The 25,813-nt window shown below is 38.8% G+C and overlaps 1 protein-coding gene across 5 annotated transcripts in view; it reads right to left on the bottom strand.

Annotated features, from left to right (window-relative positions):
* FAM13A (family with sequence similarity 13 member A) overlaps window positions 1-25,813 on the bottom strand; it is a 342,045-nt gene that overhangs the window by 114,700 nt on the left and 201,532 nt on the right. For all 5 annotated transcript variants that reach the window (XM_013964541.2, XM_005681435.3, XM_005681436.3 and 2 more), the window contains one exon: window positions 11,227-11,390. In XM_013964541.2, coding sequence (XP_013819995.2) covers window positions 11,227-11,390 — 164 coding nt within the window. The remainder of the gene's footprint in view (window positions 1-11,226; window positions 11,391-25,813) is intronic.

Raw genomic sequence — 25,813 nt, 5'->3', positions numbered from 1 at the left:
GGAACCCAGCAGGCTACAGTCCATAGGGTCACAAAGAGTCGGATACAACTTATCGGTTAAACAATAATTTTAAAGTCTACCATGCAGTTAGTCGGGCTCCCCAGGTGGTGCTAGTGGTAAAGAGCCTGCCTGCCAATGCAGGAGACAAAAGAGACACAGGTTTGATCCTGGGGTTGGGAAGATCGCCCGGAAAAACAAACGGCAACCTAAGCCAGTACTCTTGCTTGGAAAATCCCATGGTCAGAGGAGCCTGGTGGGCTATAGTTCATGGGATTGTAAAGACCTGGACACAACTGAAGCGACTGATGACAACTCGGTGAATGGTACAAATTATTAAGATGGGGGACAACCTGGGTAGAAATGAGATTGTCTTTTTTGAGGCAGAAGTGTAAACGAGGAGTTTTGTTTTATATAGACTGAGTGTGATATGCTCATTCAATATCCAAGTACATTTATCAGGTGGCCAATAGGCAGGGCTGACTTCATGGGCATATGACATATGCAGTTTCTCATGAACGATGCACACAAAGCCCCATATCTGGTTTTATGCTTTGCTGCTGCCATCTTAAAATTCACATTTTTTAACAGAGGGTTCCACATTTTTGCTTTGCATTGGGGGGTACCCCAAGGTTAAGTAGCTTTTCCTACCAAATGGATATAATAATTTGGAATATAATTATATCGAGAGGTTGGAGCTGGAAGTATAATTTTGGAGGTCACAGGCCTCAAGATGGTATTCAAAACTGTGGGCCTGGATGAACATACCCACAATGAGCATAGCCTGAGAAGAGGTCATAGGACTGAGCCTTTCTGTGTTCCAACTTTGAGAGGTCTGGAAAAGACAGATTTTGCAAACAGGACTAATAAAGGGTGTCTAATAAGATCAGAGGAAAGTCAGGACAGTGTAGTATCGCAGAAGCAAAGTGAAGAAAGTGCTTCAAAACAGTCATCAGTTCGGCCAAATCCTGCTGAGAGATAAGAGTAAAATGAGAACAGTGGACCGACCTTTGGACTTGGCAAGATGGAGATTGTTGGGGTTCTTGACAAGCACAATTTCAGTGGTGTGTGGGCTGAAGAAAGAAATGGGAGGAAAGGCTATGGAGACAGCAAGTACATATAATCCTTTACCAGAGCTCTAAAAATGAAGAGGGATATTGTTCCTAGGGTGGATTAAAAAATACTGAGAGCTATTATAAAATGCTTCTATGCTGATGGGAAAACTCTGGAAGGGCGAAATTGATGTCATAGAGAAAGGAAGTGATTATTCTAACTTAGTCCTTGAGTGAGTGAGACAGAGTGGGGTTCAGAGTACCAGCACAGGGTTGACCCCAGAGAGGTACAAGTTCAGTTCACCCACTGAGAAAGAAGAGAAGGCAGAGTGTAAGGGTATAGCTATGGATACACTGGTAGACTGGGGAGGCACGAGATAACAGTCGTTCTTAATTGCTGTGTGAAATAGGACAAAATCTTTGGATTGTGCTGTAACATTTTATAAATCTAAGCCATGCTTATTTCTCTACTAAAGTGAAATTCATGTCAGAAAACAAATGTGGTGAGAGAAGAGCTACTATGTTTAGCTTTGTTTTTGTTATTCTAACATCAGACTTAAATGTTTGACAAAGAAACCAAACAGACAATTTAATGGGAAAGGAATAATCTTTTCAACAGATGGTGGTGGGGACAAACAAATATCCACATGTGAAATAATGAAACTGGACCTGTGCTTCACAGTGTATCTAAAAATTAACTCAAAAGGAATGAAATACCTAAATATAACAGCAAAACTATAAAACTCTTAGAAGAAATCATAGATGTAAATCATTGTTTTTGGATTAGGCAACGGTTTCTTGGATAGGACATCAAAATCATAAACAACCAAAGATAAAACAGATTAACTGGACAATAAAGACAAAAAAACTTTTGTCCTTCAAATGATACTATCAAAAAAGTGAAAACACAACCCACAGAATGAGAAAATATTTGAAAATCATGTATCTGATAAAGGTTAGTATTCAGAACATATAAAGAATTTTTCCAACTCAACAATAAAATGACAAATAACCCAATTGTTAAAAATGGACACGGAATTTGAATGGCCATTTCTCCAAAGAAGATATACAAATGGCTAACAAACACATGAAAAAAGTGCTCAACATCATTAGTCATTAGGGAAACACAAATCAAAACCACAATGAGAGACCATTTCACACCCATCTGAATGATTACAATAAAAAGACAATTACAGGTGTTGGTAAGAATGTGAAGAAACTGGAAACATCATACATTGCCAATGGGAATGCAAAATGAAGCAGTCATTGAGAAACTGCTTATCAGTTCTTCAAGAAATCAAACAGACTTACCATATGATCCAGAAATTCCATCTCTAGGCATTTACTCAAGAGAACTGAAAATATGTCCAGAGAAAGACTTGCACACAAATATTCATATCAGCATTATTTGTAATAGCCCCAAAGTAAAAGCAATCCAAACGTCCATCAACTGATGAATTGAAAATGTGGTCTTCACATATTAATACAATGGGATATTATTTAAGTCATAAAAGGAATGACGTACTGATATTTCATGCATATGAATGAACCTCAAAAGCATATGATAAGTGAAACAAGGTATATCCAAAAGGGCATGTATTCTGTGATTCTACTTACACAAAATGGCAAGAGTTAATGGGAGCTTCCTAGAGGAGATGAAAATTGACCACTGACAAAGTGGAATAAGGACACTCCAGATAAAGAGAACACAATAAGAAAGATACAAATCCACTGGGATATATGGTTAATGTGGTTGCAATGTAACCTGGGTTTAGTAGAATAAAGAACTGTTAAAGAGTAAGTCAGGAAGATAGGATGAGCCAGATTTCTAAAGGCCTTGAATGACTTGACATTTATTCAATGAGAAGTCCTCTTTGCTTTTATAACATATCTATTATGTCAGTTTTAAACCTGCATTTCTTACCATTGTTAACCACATATAAGTTGCCTCACTTAATGGACTAGGAGACCCTGAAGGTTAAAGACTGTTCCCTAGTTCTCTTTGACTTCTCAGGGCCCAGTGCAAAATGCAGTATAAAGAATGTGCCCAATAAAGGTTTGTAGACTTTGAATTACTAAAATAATTTCAACTAACACCTCAGCAGTCCTGATATACTTTGGTGATTTACATGCTACTGGAAATGATCTGCAAACATCATAATAAATTTCTTTACCATTACTTACCTTCCCTTTCACCAACCACTCATACTATAAATAGAGTTGAGTTAAAAAAAAAATTCAAATTGAAATTTGCATTCTAGTGAAATGCAAAAATTTGAATAGAGCAACTGTATTGAGTGGCAGGCTTGGTGAATGGATAAATTGCTTTTTTTTAATCATCAAAATAACTAGAGAAGTATTAGAGACTTTCATTTTAATTATAGGAAAAAAGGATATTAAAAATACTAGAAATATGTTTAATAGTTATTCAATGTATATGAGAGAGTTTATCTAAGATGACCCTGGAATATTTATCATGGGAGCTAGTGGCGGTAAAGAATAGATTAGGGAACTATCTTTAGAAATAGAGTTAGATTTTTTTTTCTAATACAGCCTGGGACCTTGGGGACATTTCAAACCTACTTTTCTATAAATCTTTGTTATGAAGGCCAGGGAGTCTGAATACTTCAGAAAATAGTAACTCTGTAAGTGAACTGTGTGGTTAGGCTTACCACTATGCTTTTCACAAAGTGGTTTTTAGACTTTCCTTTCCTCATATGGGACTTATCGCAGGAAACCTTGCAAAGTCAGCCCCACATTTATATTTGGTAGTTTTTCAAATTACACTGTACATGATATGGTTATGAATCTTATAGCTAAGAATCCCAATTTTATTTTAGCCTTACATGTCAGTTAAAAATTTAGAAACATTTTTTCCAAGTAGCAGAGAGTGAAACATTCCAGGGAACAGATAGACATTCAGGAAGTAACTGGAGTGCCCTTTATGAAGTACAAACACAGGATAATTATGGCTGCTTTCTGGGGCTGGCGGGACTTCAGAAATGAAGAAAGTCATAGCTAACTGCCAGAATAGATAAGCTATCTTGAAGGGCAATGGGTACAGCGAATATTGTTGAATACTGATTCATTATTAATCATTAGACATCTGAATCTTATGAAATCTACTATTGTAATGTGATTAAAATATGAAGAATCATTTAGCAAACATCACAAGACACAATTTCTGCCACAAGGGTGGAGAGCTGCACATAGAGGTAATGAGACTCATAAAACAATGAACTTTTCGTACATAAATAAGCAGCACATCACTGATAGAAATGCAACATCAGGGTCAGAGACCCATCCCATGGGAAGACGGCACAGAGAGTTAGTGAGGATAATGAGAAAGTACAGCTGTCTGGAATTCTGTGGCATCTTCAAGAGTGGGCAGTGCAGGGTTCCCCTGGGAACCTTTCCCAAGGAACACTTTCCAAAGACCACAAGAAAAAGAACTGACACATAAAATTCTACCATTTTAGAATCAGACCTCAATCTCAGAGAAGTTTAAGTCAGTCAAGATAAAGATAGTAGAATTTAACTTCAAATTGAGCACCTGTAATATTGTTATAAGAATAATGACTATGGCAGGAGCGGCTAAGTGTATGACTAGTAGGTACCATCATGAATGCAAAAAAAAAAAAATAAATAAAAACAAAACTAATAAGACTCAGTCCCTCTAATTCAGAAAGTCACAATCAGGTTGAAGAGAGAACTATAAAGACATGAAAGGTGAAGTAAATCAAGGTAGAAGATAGGTGGGAAATGACTGCAAAAAAATCAGAAGACATATATTAATCTCAGCCTGTCAACTAACAAGGTGATCTTCAATAATTCACCTAACTCAATGAATACCTGCTAAATGAACAACCTTTTCAGAATCATGGTTTCTTCATCCAAGGTTACTTTTCAGACCTGAAATATTTTTACAAGGTCACCTTGTAACAATGAATGCTATGTAATTTTTTCTAACATTCAGTTCAGTTCAGTTCAGTCACTCAGTCTTGTCCAACTCTTTGCGACCCCATGAATCACAGTACGCCAGGCCTCCCTGTCCATCACCATCTCCCGAAGTTCACTCAGACTCATCGAGTCAGTGATGCCATCCAGCCATCTCATCCTCGGTCGTCCCCTTCTCCTCCTGCCCCCAATCCCTCCCAGCATCAGAGTCTTTTCCAATGAGTCAACTCTTTGCATGAGGTGGCCAAAGTACTGGAGCTTCAGCTTTAGCATCATTCCTTCCAAAGAAATCCCAGGGCTGATCTCCTTCAGAATGGACTGGTTGGATCTCCTTGCAGTCCAAGGGACTCTCAAGAGTCTTCTCCAACACTACAGTTCAAAAGCATCAATTCTTCGGCGTTCAGCCTTCTTCAACAGTCCAACTCTCACATCCATACATGACTAATGGGAAAATCATAGCCTTGACTAGACGGACCTTAGTTGGCAAAGTAACGTCTCTGCTTTTGAATATGCTATCTAGGTTGGTCATAACTTTCCTTCCAAGGAGTAAGCGTCTTTTAATTTCATGGCTGCAATCACCATCTGCAGTGATTTTGGAGCCCCCCAAAATAAAGTCTGACACTGTTTCGACTGTTTCTCCATCTATTTCCCATGGAGTGATGGGACCAGATGCCATGATCTTCGTTTTCTGAATGTTGAGTTTCAAGCCAACTTTTTCACTCTCCACTTTCACTTTCATCAAGAGGCTTTTGAGTTCCTCTTCACTTTCTGCCATAAGGGTGGTGTCATCTGCATATTTGGGGTTATTGAGATTTCTCCCGGCAATCTTGATTCCAGCTTGTGCTTCTTCTAGTCCAGTGTTTCTCATGATGTACTCTGCATAGAAGTTAAATAAGCAGGGTAACAATATACAGCCTTGACGTACTCCTTTTCCTATTTGGAACCAGTCTGTTGTTCCATGTCCAGTTCTAACTGTTGCTTCCTGACCTGCATACAGGTTTCTCAAGAGGCAGGTCAGGTGGTCTGGTATTCCCATCTCTTTCAGAATTTTCCAGTTTATTGTGATCCACACAGTCAAAGGCTTTGGTATAGTCAATAAAGCAGAAATAGATGTTTTTCTGGAAGTCTCTTGCTTTTTCCATGATCCAGTGGATGTTGGCAATTTGATCTCTGGTTCCTCTGCCTTTTCTAAAACCAGCTTGAACATCAGGAAGTTTTTTTTTTTTTTTTTAACATTACTGAGGTATAATTGACAAATACAGATTGTATATCTTTACGGTATCTAAGTGTGATGATTTAATATATGTATACATTGTAAGCTGATTACCACAAATAGGCAAATTAACATATCCATCATCTCATGGCTACAATTTAGCTTTTCTGGTGAGACTCTCTTAGCAAATTTCAAGTATACAACACAGTACTGTTAACTACCATCATCATGCAGAGCATTAGATGCCCAGAACTTACTTATCTTATAACTGAATATTTTAACCCTTTTTATGAAGGATAGTTTTGTCAGACAGAGTATTCCTGGTTGGTATTTTTTTTTCCCCCACAAGAAAAATATATCATCCTATTCCTTCCCTGCCTAAGAGGGTCATGACAAAAAATCCACTTATAGCCTTATGGGTTGCTTTGTATGTGGTCAGTTGTTTTCTGTCATACTCCTTTCAAGAGTCTCTTTTGGCCTTTGACTTCTGACAATTTGTATAACATGTTCCAAAGTAACCTTGTTTGGGGTCCTTTTAGCTTCACCTGGATATCCATATCCTTTTTAAGATTCAGACACTTTTCAGCCATTATTTTTAAACCAAGTTTTCTTCTTTCTTCTTCTTTCTCCTGTTTGGACTTCTCAGTCATGTATATTCGTTTGTTTAATGGTGTTCTCTAGGTCTTGCATGATTTTGTCACTCTTTTGCATTCTTTTTTTTTTTTTTCCTACAACTAAAGCTAAAATAACCTATTTTCAAGTTGGCTGATTCTTTATTCTTCACAACTGAGTCTGCACTGTTGAAACTCTCTATCAAATTTTTGGTTCTGTCATTGTAGTCTTCAGCTCCAGGATTTCTGTTTGACTCCTTTCATGGTTTCTATTTCTCAATTATACTCCTTGATCTATTAAGTACTGTTTTGTACATGTTATTTAGTTGTCTACCAATGTTCTCTTGCATCTCAATAAGCTTTTAAAACATAATTTTAAAAATTCTTTTTAGAAAACTTGTCTATTTCCATCTACTTGGTTTGGTTATCGGGGTTTTACTAGTTTCCTTTTGTGATATGTTTGCCTGATTCTCTGTGATCTGTGTAGCCATGTATTGGTATCTGTGCATTTGAAGGAGCAAACACATCTTTTGGTCTTTATAGATCGGTTTTGGCAAGTAAACACATTCTTTTGTTGGGTTCCTGGGCTGACAGAATTGCCTCTGGGATTTCAGTGAAGCAGAATTAAAGCCAGGTCATTTCAATTATGGTTTCCTCGGGTATATGCCCAGTAGTGGGATTACTGGATCATATGGCAGTTTTACTCCTAGTTTTTTAAGTAATCCTCACACTGTTCTCCATAGTGGCTGTATCAGTTTGCATTCCAACCAACAGTGTTAGAGGGTTCCCTTTTCTCCAAAGCCTCTTCAGCATTGATTGTAGACTTTTCCATGGTGGCCATTCTGACCAGCGTGCAATGATACCTCATTGTAGTTTTGATTTATATTTCTCTAAAAATGAGCAACATTGAGCATCTTTTCATGTGTTCCATTTCTTGTTAAAACACATCCACTTCTCCTCACTCCATTTATTTATTTTTTTGTATTTTTCAAAACAATGTTACCGAGGTGTATTTTACATATCATAAAATCTACCTTTTCAAGTACATAGTTCAGTGATTTTTAGTTGTTTTACCAAGTGGTGTAGCTATCAGCATAAGAGTTTCAGAACCTTTTCACTGCCTTAAATAAGGCCCCTCTAATGGCAACCCACTCCAGTACTCTTGCCTGGAGAATCCCATGGACAGAGGAGCCTGGTGGGTACAGCCCATGGGGTCGCGAAGAGTTGGACACGACTGATGCGACTTAGCAGCAGCAGCAGCAGGCATGTATAGCTAGTCTCCTATACATTCACAGTCCCCTCCTGGCTTCCAGACAGTCACAAATCTACCTCTGTTTCTATAAATTTGCCTTTTCTGGCCATCTCATATAAAGGGAATCGTTACAATATACATACAGTTTCTTGACTCTACACTTTGAATTTACAGAACAAACCTAGAAATTTTTTTTGGCCTTTAAGAAAAATCACACATTCAAGGAAATGCATAACCTTTCAAATGAAACATTACAATAAATACTGTTAAACATCTAAAAGACTAAAAATATTAATCCTCTTAAGTTCTAAAATTAAATTCTGAAAATAATATAGTACAGTGTTAGAAACATGAAAAATGATCATTTATCTATGTCACATGTTGAAATAGATAATAATATAGTTATCCCTGAAATGTTAAATCATTTTAACATCTTAAACTTTACATTTACTATGTATTTTTCCTTTCTCTTTTTTGGGATGGATGTGTGACTTTCTCTTCCAGAAGAATTTTTCAACAGCCTGCTTACTAACATACAGGTTAATACTTATAGTTTAGTTTTTGCGTAAATGACAAAACAAGTACTGTTCCTGATATTTTCAAAAGGAGCAAAATAAGATTACTACCATGTAGGGAGAAGAACTGGAATGTTCCAGCCTTGCTCAAGGGAGGCACCTGTCCAATAACATCCTCATTTCTGTGTGTACCTCTGACCTGCCAAATTTAAGCACTGTACTTACAACGTGGAGAATGATGACATTTATTCTTTCAGAGTTGGCATGTCAGAGTAGAGGTTATGCCTTTCAGGCTACTGTGAATTTTGTTAATGCAAGCAACTGGATTACCAAAAAAAAAAAAAAAAAAAGAATTTTTGACAATATTTTAGGAATTGCTGCTGTCAGTTTTAGAAGATATAAATGGACTAGCTAAATGTCTTTACGGAATGAAGTGAACCTATCACTAAGCACCTCTGTCTTTGGCTGGGAAGTCAGTACAAAACAGCTCCACTGAGCTCTAACAAAATCAAGAGATAGTTTATTTCTAAGCTTTTCTCATGCCATTCTGAGAGAAAAATTCTATGAAGACTAGAAAAATTATCGTGTTTTTTTTTTAAATAGGATTTGAACTGTGGTGTTGGAGAAGACTCTTGAGAGTCCCTTGGACTGCAAGGAGATCCAACCAGTCCATCCTAAAGGAGATCAGCCCTGAATATTCACTGGAAGGACTGATGCTGATGCTGAAGCTCCAATACTTTGGCACCTGGTGCGAAGAACTGAGTCATTTGAAAAGACCCTGATGCTGGGAAAGATTGAAGGCAGGAGGAGAGGGGTCAACAGAAGATGAGATGGTTGGATGGCATCACTGACTCAATGGACATGAGTTTGAGTAAACTCTGGGAATTGGTGATGGATAGGGAGGCCTGGCATGCTGCAGTCCATGGGGTTGCAAAGAGTCTGACACAACTGAGCAACTGAACTGAACTGAACATCCTCAAAGCCAGTTTTAGATAATTACAGAAATACAGAAAAATGTTATTCATACAAATAAATAAAATTTCAAGATGTAAGTCAGTCAATAAGCAATAAATGATACTGAACTCCTCTCTGAACTCTCAAAACATCACATTTTAAAGCGTGTTACTTCCTTATGCTTTTATTTTTACTGCCACTATCTGAAGAGTAGAAAAATAATGAACTCTTGCTGACAAAAATTCATACTTCTGTTACATCTCAAGAAGCAATGGGGCTATGTTTAAGATTTGAAACTAAGAAGAAAAATGATCAAAGTCAGCCAACCTGGGAAAAACTACTGAACAAGGTCTAAACTCTAAAAATTTCAAGTTATCAAGAACATTCTGTTAGCCAAAAACCAACTCTCAAAGCTCTAGAAATCAAACTTATTGCTGAAGAATCACAGGACACTTCCTCATTCTGGACATTTCAGAACCAAAGGTTCTTTCTTAGTGTTATCTTTATTGTTAATTGACACTGTAATTTTGTTGAAAATCAAACTGTTATGCATAAATATGTTGCAATGATTTTAATAAGTGCAAACAGGATGACTTTATTCACTGCTTTGTAAAGTCAATCAAGCTTATCAGATAGGGCCGACAAAAATAGATTTTGCTGAATTACCTTTTTTTTTTTTCTTTAGTAGGAGCAACTAAAAAATAAATCAATACTATGAAAAGCCCTGATGAAATGCATCTTAACAATTCTTTGGAAAAAAGTTGGAAAACCAAAATGAATACTGTATTTAGAGAATAAGGGCAAGCAATATATTTAATAGACAATGCCACACCTTGTGGTTAAGACTGAGGTAATCAATAAATTGTTAAGGAGAAAAATGGAAACTTCTCTAAGAAAAATTTTAGAGAAACCTGTGTATGTGTACAAAACACACACTATTTTTTCCTGGTTCAAATTTGTGAACTAAACAATAACTTGTTCTAGAAAGCAACTGCAAATGAAAACAGCTCCATAAGTTCATTTTTGAAATAAAAATTGGCACACTATCTATTCTGTTACTACAAAGACATAGGAAGGATTTAAATTTTATTTTTAGTGAAATTTATTGTAATGATTTTTTTAAATTATAGAAATAGTTTGCAAGTTACAAAAAAAGATGAAAAATTTTTTAAAGGAAAAATTCTATATGTTAGGAGTAAATAAGATTCAGATTCCATTTTACCTATTTTAAGAAAATTATATGCCTTTTTCCTCAAGTACATCAATGAAGTTTGCTTTTAGGTTAGCATGCAACCTAATGCTTAAAGGGCAATATTCACAATGTGTTAGTGAGAGTTGGTTCTAGTAACAACTGTGAAATCCCCACTGCAGATAACATTGGCCACTGAACTTACTATGAAAAGGCATCCCCCCAAAATAACTCTTCCAACATTTAATGTGAGGCTAGCATAGATTGACTGACAAAATAATTTGTTTTAATCCAGAAAATAGAATGTAACAAACCAGGAATGCTTCTGTGATAAGATCAGAACATTTTCAAAAGTTACAGTAAATTTTAAACAGTTTTACTGATCTGTATCCTGATGACCCTGGTGTAAACACACCTACATATGAGGGCCTTGTACATTAGCTCAGATGGCAATACATGGCACATAAACAAAAGAAACATGCCAACCTGGACAGCAACTTGGCAGCATTAGCATCCTCCGCCGAACTCATGTCATCCCAGCAGGATTTTCTCCGACTCAGCTGGAGGCTGACCTGAGGAACGCCCTCAGACAGCTCTGGGTGTGGTACCCCGTGGGTCCAAATAGATCCCTCACTACTGGATTTGCGGATCTAAAACACAAAATTTAAAAAAGAGAGAAAAAGGAATCTTTAAAAACTTTCCAGTTAAGACATTGAAGACAGTTTATTTGAATTTATTAATAATGGATTAATCATACCCCAGAAAAATATCAACTGAGATACAGAAATAAAAATGTGTATAAAACTTCTTCAATAGCAAAGGGTACAGTAGAGGGGAGATACCAGTATTTCTGAGGGGAACTTTCAAACCATATATGATCCACACACCTCTCCTGGACTCTCAAACCAATCCTCCCCAGGCCTAACGCCTCCTTAGAATAACTATTCTATGTAATGAGAGATTATGAGAGTATATAAGGCAGCAACCTAGAAGAAGAGAATAAAGAGCTAGAAAGAAGCAGAAGGAAATAAGTCTGAGAACCAGTGAAATAAAGAATTCCAGTGTGGGAAAGTTATCTAGAAATATTCACTATCAACAAGCAAAATATACACCAGTTTGCAAGTTTCCATTGTAATCTTTTGTAGGGCAAAGCATGGTGTAATAAATTTTAAATTAAGGAAATAAATACGATTTACTTTTCTTCTGTCTCTTGAATCATGGACAACACAAATGCCAAATGAATACTCAGAGTACAGACTTTTTATACCTGAGGTCTCTCTAACCCCAGAAATACTCTCACATTGTCTTAAGTCAGAAAAAAATGAGAATATGATCAATATTCTTTTCCTAAAAATGTGTAAAAATCATGTCAGAATCGCAGGAAATTTTCAAAACTTGGATCCATTGTATTTGTTACTCTGGAAGCTCTTTCTCGCCTTGAGGACTGTTTCTTGCTTGTCCATTCACCTAGAATGTCATCTGCTGATCACTGACCAATCACCAACTAAACCAAATCTTAACTTCCTATGAAGTTCAGATAAGAATCCACTGACCACAGAGCTTCACTAACTACTGTCAGGTCTAAATAACCTTTCCCAATTCTGAATTCCTGTTAACTCACCACCACACAAACTACACTTCATTGCATGTCATCTAATAGCATAATCTTAGTTATCTCGAATTTCTAGGTCACATGGTCTCAACCAGATTTCCCCTTCTTCTTCTTTATATTATTTGTAACATTTTCATTGGGCTTCCTTGATGGCTCAATGGTAAAGCATCCTCCTGCCAATGCAGGAGACACAAGTTTGGTCCCTGGGTTGGGAAGATGCCATGGAGAAGGAAATGGCAACCCGCTCTAGTATTCTTGCCTGGGAAAATCCCACGGAAAAAGGAGCCTGGCAGGCAGTCCACGGGGTCACAAAAGAGTGGGACATGACTTCGTGACTAAACAACAACATTTTTACCAAAAAGTCTGGCAAAGTTTTGAACCCATTAATAAACACTTATTGTCAGACAAACACTCAACTACAAGATATTCCCAAGACACTGAGTGAACAAGAGGATTACGGACAATTAAAGAGAGTAACAGGAGAGCAGCACTGACATATATATACACCACCACGTGCAAAATAGGTACCTAGTGGGAACCTGCTGTATAGCACAGGGGAACTCAGCGCAGAGATTTGATGATCTAGAGGGGTGGGACAGGGGTGCGGAATACATGTGTACATACAGCTGATTCATGTAGTACAGCAGAAATTAGCACATTGCAAACAATTATACGCCAATAAAAAATTAAATATTAGGCTTAATGTTTAAAACAATAACACGGGGACAATTATGAACATAAATATTTAATATATTTATACCACGATGAGGACTACATGAAACTAATTTAGCAAAGAGTGACATTTAACAAAAAATAAACACTAAATAAAGCTAGGCTTTACTAGTATAGTAGTTATGCAATATCTGCCCAAATCTGATGATTATCAATCAACTCTTCAGTTGCATTTATCTGCAGAATATTCATAAGTTCATGAAAATCAAAGAAAAATTCTAAAAATTTATGAATTAACCATAGCTCATAGCTGTATTAGCCAACAATATGTACTTTCAAGAGAAATACGCAAGCAGTGAAAGAATACAAAAATGTAAATACATGTGATTATATTTTTCATACGGGGCTCCTTTTTCATGTGACTTTTCATTAAGAATAATCATGAAATATAAGTTAAAAAACACTGAGAAAGTGTATTTTCTCTCAATATTGAAATGAATGTAGGTTCAGTGAAAATTTGGGTTCTAAATTTTATTCAAAAATGTATACAAAAAAAATATTCTAAGGTACAAAAAGCTTATTCCATTTGCCAGTTCACATTAAAATAGATTACATAATGAACAGTATGAAAAGGCAAAAAGATAGGACACTGAAAGATGAACTCCCCAGGCTGGTAGGCGCCCAATATGCAACTGGAGATCAGTGAAGAAATAACTCCAGAAAGAATGAACGGACGGAGCCAAAGCAAAAACAAAACCCAGTTGTGAATGGGACTGGTGATGGAAGCAGGGTTCGATGCTGTAAAGAGCAATATTGCATAGGAACCTGGAATGTGAGGTCCGTGAATCAAGGCAAATTGGAAGTGGTCAAACAGGAGATGACAAGAGTGAATATCGACATTCTAGGAATCAGCAAACTAAGATAGACCGGAATGGGTGAATTTAACTCAGATGACCATTATATCTATTACTGTGGGCAGGAATCCCTTAGAAGAAATGGCATAGCCATTATAGTCAACAAAAGAGTCCGAAATGCAGTCTCAAAAATGGCAGAATGATCTCTGTTTGTTTCCAGGGCAAACCATTCAATATCACGGTAATCCAAGTCTACGCCCTGACCAGTAATGCTGAAGAAGCTGAACAGTTCTATGAAGAGCTACAAGACCTTCTAGAACTAACACCCGAAAAAGATGTCCTTTTCATTATAGGGGACTGGAATGCAAAAGTAGGAAGTCAAGAAACACCTGGAGTAACAGGCAAATTTGGCCTTGGAATACAGAATGAAGCAGGGCAAAGACTAGAAGAGTTCTGCCAAGAGAACACCCAGGAAATAGCAAACATCCTCTTCCAACAACACAAGAGAAGACTCTACACATGGACATCACCAGGTGGTCGACACTGAAATCAGATTGATTATATACTTTGTAGCTGAAGATGGAGAAGCTCTATACAGTCAACAAAAACAAGACCAGGAGCTTACTGTGGCTTGGATTATGAATTCCTTATTGCCAAAGTCAGACTTAAATTGAAGAAAGTGGAGAACACCAACAGACCATTCAGGTATGACCTAATTCAAATCCCTTATGACTATACAGTGGAAGTGAGAAATAGATTCAAGGGACTAGATCTGATAGACAGAGTGCCTGATGAACTATGGATGGAGGTTTGTGACACTGTACAAGAGACAGGAATCAAGACCATCCCCAAGAAAAAGAAATGCAAAAAAGCAAAATGGTTCTCTGAGGAGGCCCTGCAAATAGCTGTGAAAAGAAGGGAAGCAAAAAGCAAAGGAGAAAAGGGAAGACATAACCATCTGAATGCAGAGTTCCAAAGAATAGCAAGGAGAGATAAGAAAGCCTTGCTCAGAGATCAATGCAAAGAATTAGAGGAAAACAACAGAATGGGAAAGAGTAGAGATCTCTTCAAAAAAATTAGAGATACCAAGGGAACATTTCATGCAAAGGTGGGCTCAATAAAGGACAGAAATGGTATGGACCTAACAGAAGCAGAAAATATTAAGAAGAGGTGGCAAGAATACCCAGAACTGTACAAAAAAGATCTTCACGACCCAGATAATCACAATGGTGTGATCACTTACCTAGAGCCAGACATCCTGGAATGTGAAGTCAAGTGGGCCTTAGAAAGCATCACTACGAACAAAGCTAGTGAAGGTGATGGAATTCCAGTTGAGCTATTTCAAATCCTGAAAGATGATGCTGTGAAAGTGCTGCATTCAATATGCCAGCAAATCTGGAAAACTCAGCAGTGGCCACAGGACTGGAAAAGGTCAGTTTTCATTCCAATCCCAAAGAAAGGCAATGCAAAAGAATGCTCAAACTACCACACAATTGCATTCATCTCACACGCTAGTAAAGTAATGCTTAAAATTCTCCAAGCCAGGCTTCAGCAATACGTGAACCATGAACTTCCAGATGTTCACACTGGTTTTAGAAAAGGCAGAGGAACCAGAGATGAAATTGCCAACATCCGCTGGATCATGGAAAAAGCAAAAGAGTTCCAGAAAAACACCAATTTCTGCTTTACTGATTATGCCAAAGCCTTTGACTATGTGGATCACAATAAACTGTGGAAAATTCTGAAAGAGATGGGAATATCAGACCACCTGACCTGCCTCTTGAGAAACCTGTATGCAGGTCAGGAAGCAACAGTTAGAACTGGACATGGAACAACAGACTGGTTCCAAATAGGAAAAGGAGTACGTCAAGGCTGTATATTGTCACTGCGTATTTAACTTAAATGCAGAGTACATCATGAGAATCGCTGAGCTGGAAGAAGCACAAGCTGGAATCAAGATTGCCGGGAGAAATATCAATAACCCCAAATATGCAGATGACACCACCCTTATGGCAGAAATGAAGAAGAACTAAAGAGCCTTTGATGAAAGTGAAAGAGGAGAGTGAAAAAGTGGTTTAAAGCTCAACATTCAGAAAGATAAGATCATGGCATCTGGTCCCATCACTTCATGGGAAATAGATGGCGAAACTGTGGAAACAGTGTCAGACTTTATTTTGGGGGCCTCCAAAATCACTGCAGATGGTGATTGCAGCCATGAAATTATAAGACACTTACTCCTTGGAAGAAAAGTTATGACCAACCTAGATAGCATATTGAAAAGCAGAGACATTACTTTGCCAACAAAGGTCCGTCTAGTCAAGGCTATGGTTTTTCCAGTAGTCATGTATGGATGTGAGAGCTGGATTATAAAGAAAGCTGAGCGCTAAAGAATTGATGCTTTTGAACTGTGGTGTTGGAGACTCTTGAGAGTCCCTTGGACTTCAAGAAGATCCAACCAGTCCATCCTAAAGGAGATCAGTCCTGGGTGTTCATTGGAAGGACTGATGTTGAAGCTAAAACTCTAATACTTTAGCCACCTGATATGAAGAGCTGACTCATTTGAAAGGACCCTGATGCTTGGAAAGATTGAGGGCAGGAGGAGAAGGGGATGACAGAGGATGAGATGGTTGGATGTCATCACCAACTCCATGGACATGGGTTTGAGTGGACTCCAGGGGTTGGTGATGGACAGGGAGGCCTGGCATGCTGCGGTTCATGGGGTCACAAAGAGTCAGATATGACTGAGTGACTGAACTGAACAGAACAGAAGGCCATACTAGGATTCAGATACCAGCAACTACGTGACAGGGGCGAGGGTATGTGACGTTGCAAACTAGTGAGTAGAAGCCAGAGACGTGACTAAACATTCTACAGTGCACAGGACAGCCTGCCATGAAACAGTTGTCTGCTCCGAAACATCATTACAGCTGACTTTTAGGAACCCTGCTTCAGAGGGAACAGGAAGACGAAATCTATATGGAGGCCATTTCTCTACGCTTTTCTTCTGGTTGTGTCCTCCCTTTTTGTCATTGGCATGTTATCATATAACGGGCCAAGATCAGCTCTGAGCTTAGCAAGATTGGGTCAAGGAGGCCACACAGCCCTGCCTTATCTATGCAAAAACTGCTAGTGACTCAATGAGGTTCTGGACTTCCCTTGTGGCTCAGCTGGGAAAAAATCTGCCCGCAATGTGGGAGACCTGGGTTTGATACCTGGGTTGGGAAGATGTTCTGGAGAAGGGAAAGGCTACCTACGCCAGTATTCTGGCCTGGACAATTCCATGGACTGTATTGTCCATGGGGTTGCAAAGAGTTGGATATGACTGAGTGATCTTCACTTTCACTTTCCACAAGGTTCAGGCAAGCCCTGTGGGGCACAGATTTACTGCAAAAAATAAAAGATAAATGTCTTATTGTAATAAATAGAGTGAATGCCTTTGAAGAGACCCACCTGCAGTTTCAGAGCATGTGACTGCTGTAGAAAAATGGCCAAGGGTTTGGGATACTAACTGGGGTAGACAGCTTTCTTTTTCCATTGAAGATATCCATGAATTCACACTACTTTTGCTCCTTTATTTTAGTGATCTTTGTGATAACTTTTGTACTTGAAGGTGGAAACTATTAAAGCCCCCCAACCATCTATGAAAAAGATTTTGCTAAGAATTCTGCCATTGGCTGTTTGAGATAAGGATCTAGGCATGTGCCGTGTGATTTATGTGTACAACTCAAATGCTAAAAATTCTAGGAATCTTTAGGAAGGCACATTCTGTGCATGTACTTGTAGGTACGGAAGAATCTAACTAAGAAGTCATTTGAAATATGTTAGTATTTGAGATGCCAGGGAAATATAAACAGAAGAAAAACCTTTGAAAATGTAAAATCAAGAAATATTTTTAGATGCTATTGCTGTTACTGTTATAAATATTTAGTGACACCGTGCTATCATGGTTCCAAGAGATTTATATAGATTAACCCATTTAATTCTTACAACAACTCAAAGAGGCAGGGACTATTATTATCACCATTTCACAGCTGAGGAAACTGAGGCATACTTTGAGTTGTCTGTCCAGTGAGGAAGTGGCAGAGACACAGTTATAACCCAGGGAGCCAGGCCACAGAGCCTGTGCTTACCACTACCCTGTATATTTGTTCATACGTTAAATGCTAAATTACAAGAAAAAAAGGTATTTTTGGATAAAAGTCACATTATATCCCATAATGCAACCCATTTTCCTCTGTTTTAAGGGGCATTAGTAATTAAAACTTTCTTTAAATTTATCTCTGTGGCACTCACTTAACTATTCTAGCAATATGATCTTAGCGGAAAGAAATCAGATATGAGGAAACCATTTGGAAAATGTGTTCACCATATTTTTATTTATAATACGCTCCAAATAAAATCATTCTAAATAGGCAAATTACTATAATAGGTAATTATGGCCCATTTATATGATGAAAGAATATTTAGTCATTAAAATATCTACAAAGGTTTAACGGGACTGTGAAAAAGTTTTGTTATGATAGATAATACAGTGTGCTATGATATATAAGTGTGAGTTAGCAAATAAAAATGTGTATAAATGTGTGTGTGTGTACACACATATGTATAGGTTTCCCTGGTGGCTCAGTGGTAAAGAATCCACCCGCAATGCATGAACCACAGGAGACACGAGGACACGAGCTTGATCCCTGTGTCAGGAAGATCCCCTGGAGGAGGGCATGGCAACCCGCTCCAGTGTTCTAGCCTGGAGAATTCCCATGAACAGAGAAGTCTGGTGAGCTACAGTCCATAGGGTCACAGAGTTGGACATGACTGAAGCGACTTAACACAAGCATCAGTTCAGTTCAGTCGCTCAGTCGTGTCGGATTCTTTGCGACCCCGTGAATCACAGCACGCCAGGCCTCCCTGTCCATCACCAACTCCCAGAGTTCACTCAGACTCACGTCCATCGAGTCAGTGATGCCATCCAGCCATCTCATCCTCTGTCGTCCCCTTCTTCTCCTGCCCCCAATCCCTCCCAGCATCAGAGTCTTTTCCAATGAGTCAACTCTTTGCATGAGGTGGCCAAAGTACTGGAGTTTCAGCTTCAGCATCATTCCCTCCAAAGAAATCCCAGGGCTGATCTCCTTCAGAATGGACTGGTTGGATCTCCTATAATACTTGTGTTATTTAGGTATACTATATCTAAAATATACATGAAACAAACTTATGGTTACCAAAGGGGATGGTGGAAGGATGGATAAATTAGGAATTTGGGATTAACATATACACACTACTACATATAACATAGATAACAAGGACCTACTGTAAAGCACAGGGAAATCCACTCAATATTTTGTAATAACCTATAAGGCAAAAGAAACTGAAAATGAGTATCTATATATCTGAATCATTTTGCTGTATACCTGAAACTAACACAACGCTGTAAATAAACTGTACTAACAAAATTAAAAACAAGCAAAAAATAAAACATACATGAATACATTTCAAAGGTCCAAAACCAAATTCGGCCTTAATCAGTACTACAAAGGTTTTTTAACATGGTCTAATCTTTAAAAAACTGAACAAAGAATCCAGCGCCTGATGCAGTCTGTGATGTCACAATCTGATTTACCCTGAAACACTGACGTGACTGAAAAGAAAAGACATGAAAAAATCACATTTGTCTTGATGTTTATCCATAGAAAATCTGTCACCGTGAGGGCACAACAGTACCCTCTGTGCCATGCGCAGGTGTGGGGTAGGAGCCATCCGCTCTGAAACCGAGCGATGGCAGGTGAGTTCAGAAACAGGAAGGACTCAGTTTAGTGGACGGGGACCAATCTCTCTGAAACTTGTAGCCCCCTTTCCTTTTATAGGTGAATATTTCCTGATTATTATGCTTCTTGCTAGAAAAGGGACAGGCATGTGAGGCAACTGTAGAAAAATTTATAACAATTTGGCACACTATTATGAAACTGTATTATTAATGCCTAATTTTTAAAAGTTTAAGTCTAACAAACTTTAATGTTTTGGTCTTAGGAGTCACTCTAAGCACTGGTCAGGTGCTGTGCTTGAATTTTGGAATGGTAAAAGTCTATTCATTCCATCATCAGGGACTTCAAGAGGAGTTAGAACAGGGCAGAAAATTACACTCAAGGCTCAATGATGAAGGAAAACTGTGATAGCAGGATGAAAGCAGAAAAGTTAATATTTAACATTTAGACTTTCTAAATAAAGTTCACTGGACCTTCTCAATATCCTTGACCTTTTCTGTCCTGCACTTGTCATTTGTTGAAAGAGGACAAAGCCTTTTCCTTTTTCTTCATGTTCATTAAACTTAGCACCTTCAGAAGAAGAAATGGTGAAATAAGTACCAGGAAACAGATGTTTTGCTCTAACTTTTTTATAAAAGGCATTTTTAGCTTAAACATTTTTTAAAGCCTTCTAAATTAGAAAAAAATTTAAAGCCTTTGATTTTGCTCAAAAATGATTTAAAATTTGCTTTTCAGAAGAGAGACTTATTTATTAAACAGCAACTATCAATTCTCCTGATAAATAATTTGATCAATCTTTTATGAGCCAGCTACAGTGCAAGCCTTTTCATACTGTTCATGGGGTTCTCAAGGCAAGAATACTGAAGTGGTTTGCCATTCCCTTCTCCAGTGGACCATGTTTTGTCAGACCACATCATTACTTTGCTGAGAAAGGTCTATCTAGTCAAAGCTATGGTTTTTCCAGTAGTCACGTATGGATGTGAGAGTTGGACCATAAAGAAAGCTCAGCACCTAAGAATTGATGCTTTTGAACTGTGATGTTGGAGAAGACTGTTGAGAGTCCCTTGGACTGCAAGGAGATCAAACCAGTCAATCCTAAGGGAAATAACTCTTGAATAGTCATTGGAAGGACTAATGCTAAAGCTGAAGCTCCAATACTCTGGCCACCTGATGCAAAGAAACGACTCACTGGAAAAGACCCCGATGCTGGGAAAGATTGAAGGCAGGAGGAGAAGGGGACGACAGAGGATGAGATGGTTGGATGGCATCATCAACTCAATGAACATGAGTTTGAACAAGCTCTGAGAGTTGGTGATGGATAGGGAAACCTGGCATGCTGCAGTCCATAGGGTCGCAAAGAGTCGGACATGACTGAGCGACTGAACTGAACTGACAGTGCAAGCTAATTAATGTTCCAGGTTGTTTTTTCTTTTTTTAAGTAAGTTATTAACATGCTTTAGGAAAATTTGCAAGGTAGCTTCTTTTTTTTTGGTATAAATGGGTCAATGGTAAAATTATAACTAATTAAAATCTCGTCTTGATCTAAATTTTAGAGTGAATCCATACTTGGTATAAAATCATCTTAACTAAGTTGGTTAGAAAAATTACTCACATGTGAAAAAACAAAAAATTCACAATATAAAAAGTTCATCTTGAAATGTAATATATCAGATTAGTTACGGTTTCACAGTGTGGCTCAAGTAAGTAACAAACCTCTTAGGACTTGGTTAACTCTTCTCACACCTCCTCTCTCCTCTGTAAAAGCTACAGGCTATCACAGCAGAATTTTTTGTCTGTTTTGTTAATTGCTGTTGCCTTGCATCCTAGAGTTGCACTTGGTAAATAGTAGAAGACTGTTAAATATTCCTATAATGAATAAATGAGTAACAGAACGAACTGATAGTATCTACCTTTTTTTCACAAATATTGATACCATAAAGCGGATTAATTCCACTGTGTAAGCATTATTCTTATTTTAAAAGTGCCATCTATATTCAGTTTCAAAATTAAGTCAGTTGAAAAAATAGCTATGGTAAAGAAATGGGTAGAATCTAAATTTACAGAGCATGAGGATTATTAATGCAACACCAGGAGCGGGAAACTGCATTTAGTTGGACTAAGCAGCCCCATAGTAGAGCCATCTGGCCTGGGACTTAAGCTCAAGCAAGTCTCATCTTTTAGGGGCTGCTCATAGAGAAATCTGTACATGGCAGTAAGGTGAGCCCTCTCACTAGCATCAACACAGTTCCATCTGCTATTATAAAGTTATTTGTTCAAGTTTCTGACTTTAGGTCTTTCATCAGAAAAAAATTCAGGTGTGTAAACTGAGTAGTTTAGGAATTTAAATGTAAGATTTCTACAAATTCTCATTCTATTCAGTTCAGTTCAGTTCAGTGGCTCAGTCATGTCCAACTCTTTGCGACCCCATGAACTGCAGCACGCCAGGCCTCCCTGTCCATCACGATCACCCGGAGTTCACTCAGATGCATGTCCATCGCGTCCGTGATGCCATCCAGCCATCTCATCCTTGGTCGTCCCCTTCTCCTCCCGCCCCCAATCCCTCCCAGCATCAAAGTCTTTTCCAATGAGTCAACTCTTCACATGAGGTGGCCAAAGTACTAGAGTTTCAGCTTTAGCATCATTCCTTCCAAAGAAATCCCAGGGCTGATCTCCTTCAGAATGGACTGGTTGGATCTCCTTGCAGTCCAAGGGACTCTCAAGAGTCTTCTCCAACACCACACTTCAAAAGCATCAATTCTTCGGCACTCAGCCTTCTTCACAGTCCAACTCTCACATCCATACATGACCACAGGAAAAACCATAGCCTTGACTAGACAGACCTTAGTCGGCAAAGTAATGTCTCTGCTTTTGAATATGCTGTCTAGGTTGGTCATAACTTTCCTCCCAAAGAGTAAGCGTCTTTTTATTTCATGGCTGTAATCACCATCTGCAGTGATTTTGGAGCCCCCCAAATAAAGTCTGACACTGTTTCCACTATTTCCCCACCTATTTCCCATGAAGTGATGGGACCAGATGCCATGATCTTTGTTTTCTGAATGTTGAGCTTTAAGCCAACTTTTTCACTCTCCTCTTTCACTTTCATCAAAGGCTCTTTAGTTCCTCTTCACTTTATGTCTGCCATAAGGGTGGTGTCATCTGCATATCTGAGGTTATTGATATTTCTCCTGGCAGTCTTGATTCCAGCTTGTGCTTCCTCCAGCCCAGCGATTCTCATGATGTACTCTGCATTTAAGTTAAATAAGCAGGGTGACAAGATACAGCCTTGACATACTCCTTTTCCTATTTGGAACCAGTCTGTTGTTCCATGTCCAGTTCTAACTGTTGCTTCCTGACCTGCATACAGATTTCTCAAGAGGCAGGTTAGGTGGTCTGGTATTCCCATCTCTTTCAGAATTTTCCACAGTTGATTGTGATCCACACAGTCAAAGGCTTTGGCACAGTCAATAAAGCAGAAATAGATGTTTTTCTGGAAGTCTCTTGCTTTTTCCATGATCCATCAGATATTGGCAATTTGATCTCTGGTTCCTCTGCCTTTTCTAAAACCAGCTTGAACATCTTATTCCATTAGTAATATAAAAATCTGCTTTGAAAATTTTGATCATTTATCTCTAATCAAAATTAATGATCAATCAATGGCAATGTTTACCATCCAACTCTAAATGCAATTGTTTGGCCTCAAGTTCTTGTGAACTTAGAGGACAGGATTACACAGGGTGATGGGGCCTTAAAACAAATGTTCTCTGGATGCTCAGGGATCCAGAGGGATGCTACTGACACTAGATGGAACGCCAGGAAGCAGTGCTTCTTACCCAGGGGTGCACATCAGAATATCCTTTGGAGATTTTAAATAAGTGGTACACTTGCCAAAATTCATCCTACCACCTCATTTCCCATTCCCACTTCCAAGATCCTGGGCAGGTGAATTTTTAAAAAATCCTTAGAATAACATATGCTGATTCAGAATTTAAAAAATTATCAAGAAGTAAATAATTTCTCTTCAAGGTTTTGAAGGTAAGTGTTAAAATAGAAAAATATACTTAACATTAACTGAATTGCTTGATTATGGCTGGTCACACAAGTTTCATGTTCATGCAAGAAAAATAGGTGGAATAGTCAGAAATTAAATGACTATTTTAGAATCACTTAGTTTTAAAGCTGATGAGAGGTCTGTTCTAATCCCATCATCCCAGAAATAATGTACAGGGCTCACAGAACTGAAATGATTTGTCCAGGGTTGTACAGAGAATTGGAAACTTGACTATTAAACCCCCCTTTTCCTGAGCAAAATGAAGGTGAGAAATGAAGAAACGCACTGTCAAATTCAAGGCAAACTAAATGATTAATGGAAGTGCAGGGCGGCAACACATCTTCTGCGGCCTGGTGGGAAAGCAGATGGCAACACCTAGGCAGGGAGCCCTGCACTGCAGCTTTGAGGAGCTGTAAGCTAAAGGGTCTTGGCTCTGTAGTGACCTCCGACAGCCTCATTACCCCTCCTAGCCTGACTTACAGATTTTGCTCATTTGAAGGAAATACATTTTTATAGCTCTGTTTCTTCTGGCTGTGCTGTGTGGCATGGAGGATCTTAGTTCTCTGACCAGGGACTGAACCCATGCTCCCTGTATTGGGAATGCAGAGTCTTAACTACTGGAATGCAAGGGAAGTCCTGAAATACATTTCTGTCTTGTTAAAGTCAATGTTGTTCGGGGTTTGTGCGCTTAGTCACTCAGTTGTGTCCAACTTTTTGCAACCCCATGGACTGTAACCCTCCAGGCTCCTCTGTTCATGGGGATTCTCCAGGCAAGAATACTGGAGTGGGTTGCCATGCTCTCCTCCAGGATATCTTCCCAACCCAGGGATCGAACCCAGGTCTCCCACTTTGCAGGCAGATTCTTTCAGTCAGTCAGTCAGTTCAGTCATTCAGTCGTATCTGGCTTTTTGCAACTCCATGGACTGCAGCACGCCTGGCTTCCCTGTCCATCACCAACTCCCAGAGCTTACTCAAACTTAAGTCCATTGAGCTGGTGATGCCATCCAACCATCTCATCCTCTGTCGTCCCCTTCTCTTCCTGCTTTCAACCTTTCCCCGGGTCTTTTATGTAAAAAAACAAACAAACAACAACAAAAAGACCACCTAATCCAAACTGATGTAAGATTTTCCTCAAATTCTGCTTTATCAGTGGAGCTATCTCTGACAGTACAGAACAAAGAGGAAAATGTCCCACTCCCTATTAATATGACCCTACTAAATCAGTCCTGAATATTCATTGGAAGGACTGATGCTGAAGCTGAAACTCCAATTTGGCCACCTGATGTGAGGAATTGACTCATTTGAAAAGACCCTGATGCTGGGAAAGATTGAGGGCAGGAGGAGAAGGGGACAACAGAGGATGAGATGGTTGGATGGCATCACCGACTCGATGGACATGAGTTTGGGTAAGCTCCAGGAGTTGGTGATGGACAGAGACGCCTGGTGTGCTGCAGTCCATGGGGTCACGAAGAGTCAGACACAACTGAGTGACTTGAAATGAACTTTACTTATTTCCACTGCATCCAGTACCATCAAACACATTGTGTATCTACTTTGGTTAATTTTTTGTCTTTTCCCCCAAGCAGAAATAAGTTCCATGAGGACAGAAACTTTGGTTTGTGTTGCAAACACTGTGGGATAGAGAGAGAGTGAAGGGAGAGTGAAGGGAGGGCAACCCTCCCCGCCCCTCTTCCCCGCGCTTAAAGAGAAATCCCACTGCTTACTTTTATTGGCCAAAATTTAGTCTCATGGTGACACACAGCTGCCAGGGAAATTAGGGAAAGTGGTCTTATGGCTGTGCATCCATGTACCCAGCCAAGAAAGAGAAGGGGATTAGATATTGGGAGGCCACTGGCAGTCTTGACCACAGACCTAAAGAAATAAAGGGAAGTCTCAGAAGACTGTCTAGGGAGGAGCATTTCAGATGCAGAGCAGTGCAAAGATCCTGAGGAGGAGGCATGATTTGCAAGTCTGCGGAACAGCAAGGAGGCCACTGTGGCTGAAGACAAAGGAGTGAGAAGAGAACTGGCAGGAGGTGCAGTCACTGAAGCAGCAGAGGGCTCAGATCATGGAGACCTGTGGGCATTTTTGAGACTTTGGTTTTCACCTTAAGGGGAAAAAACTTTGATAA

This window comes from Capra hircus, chromosome 6 (genome assembly GCF_001704415.2).
Source record: "Capra hircus breed San Clemente chromosome 6, ASM170441v1, whole genome shotgun sequence".
Classification (NCBI taxonomy): domain Eukaryota; kingdom Metazoa; phylum Chordata; class Mammalia; order Artiodactyla; family Bovidae; genus Capra; species Capra hircus.
This window is presented reverse-complemented; position numbering and strand designations above follow the sequence as displayed.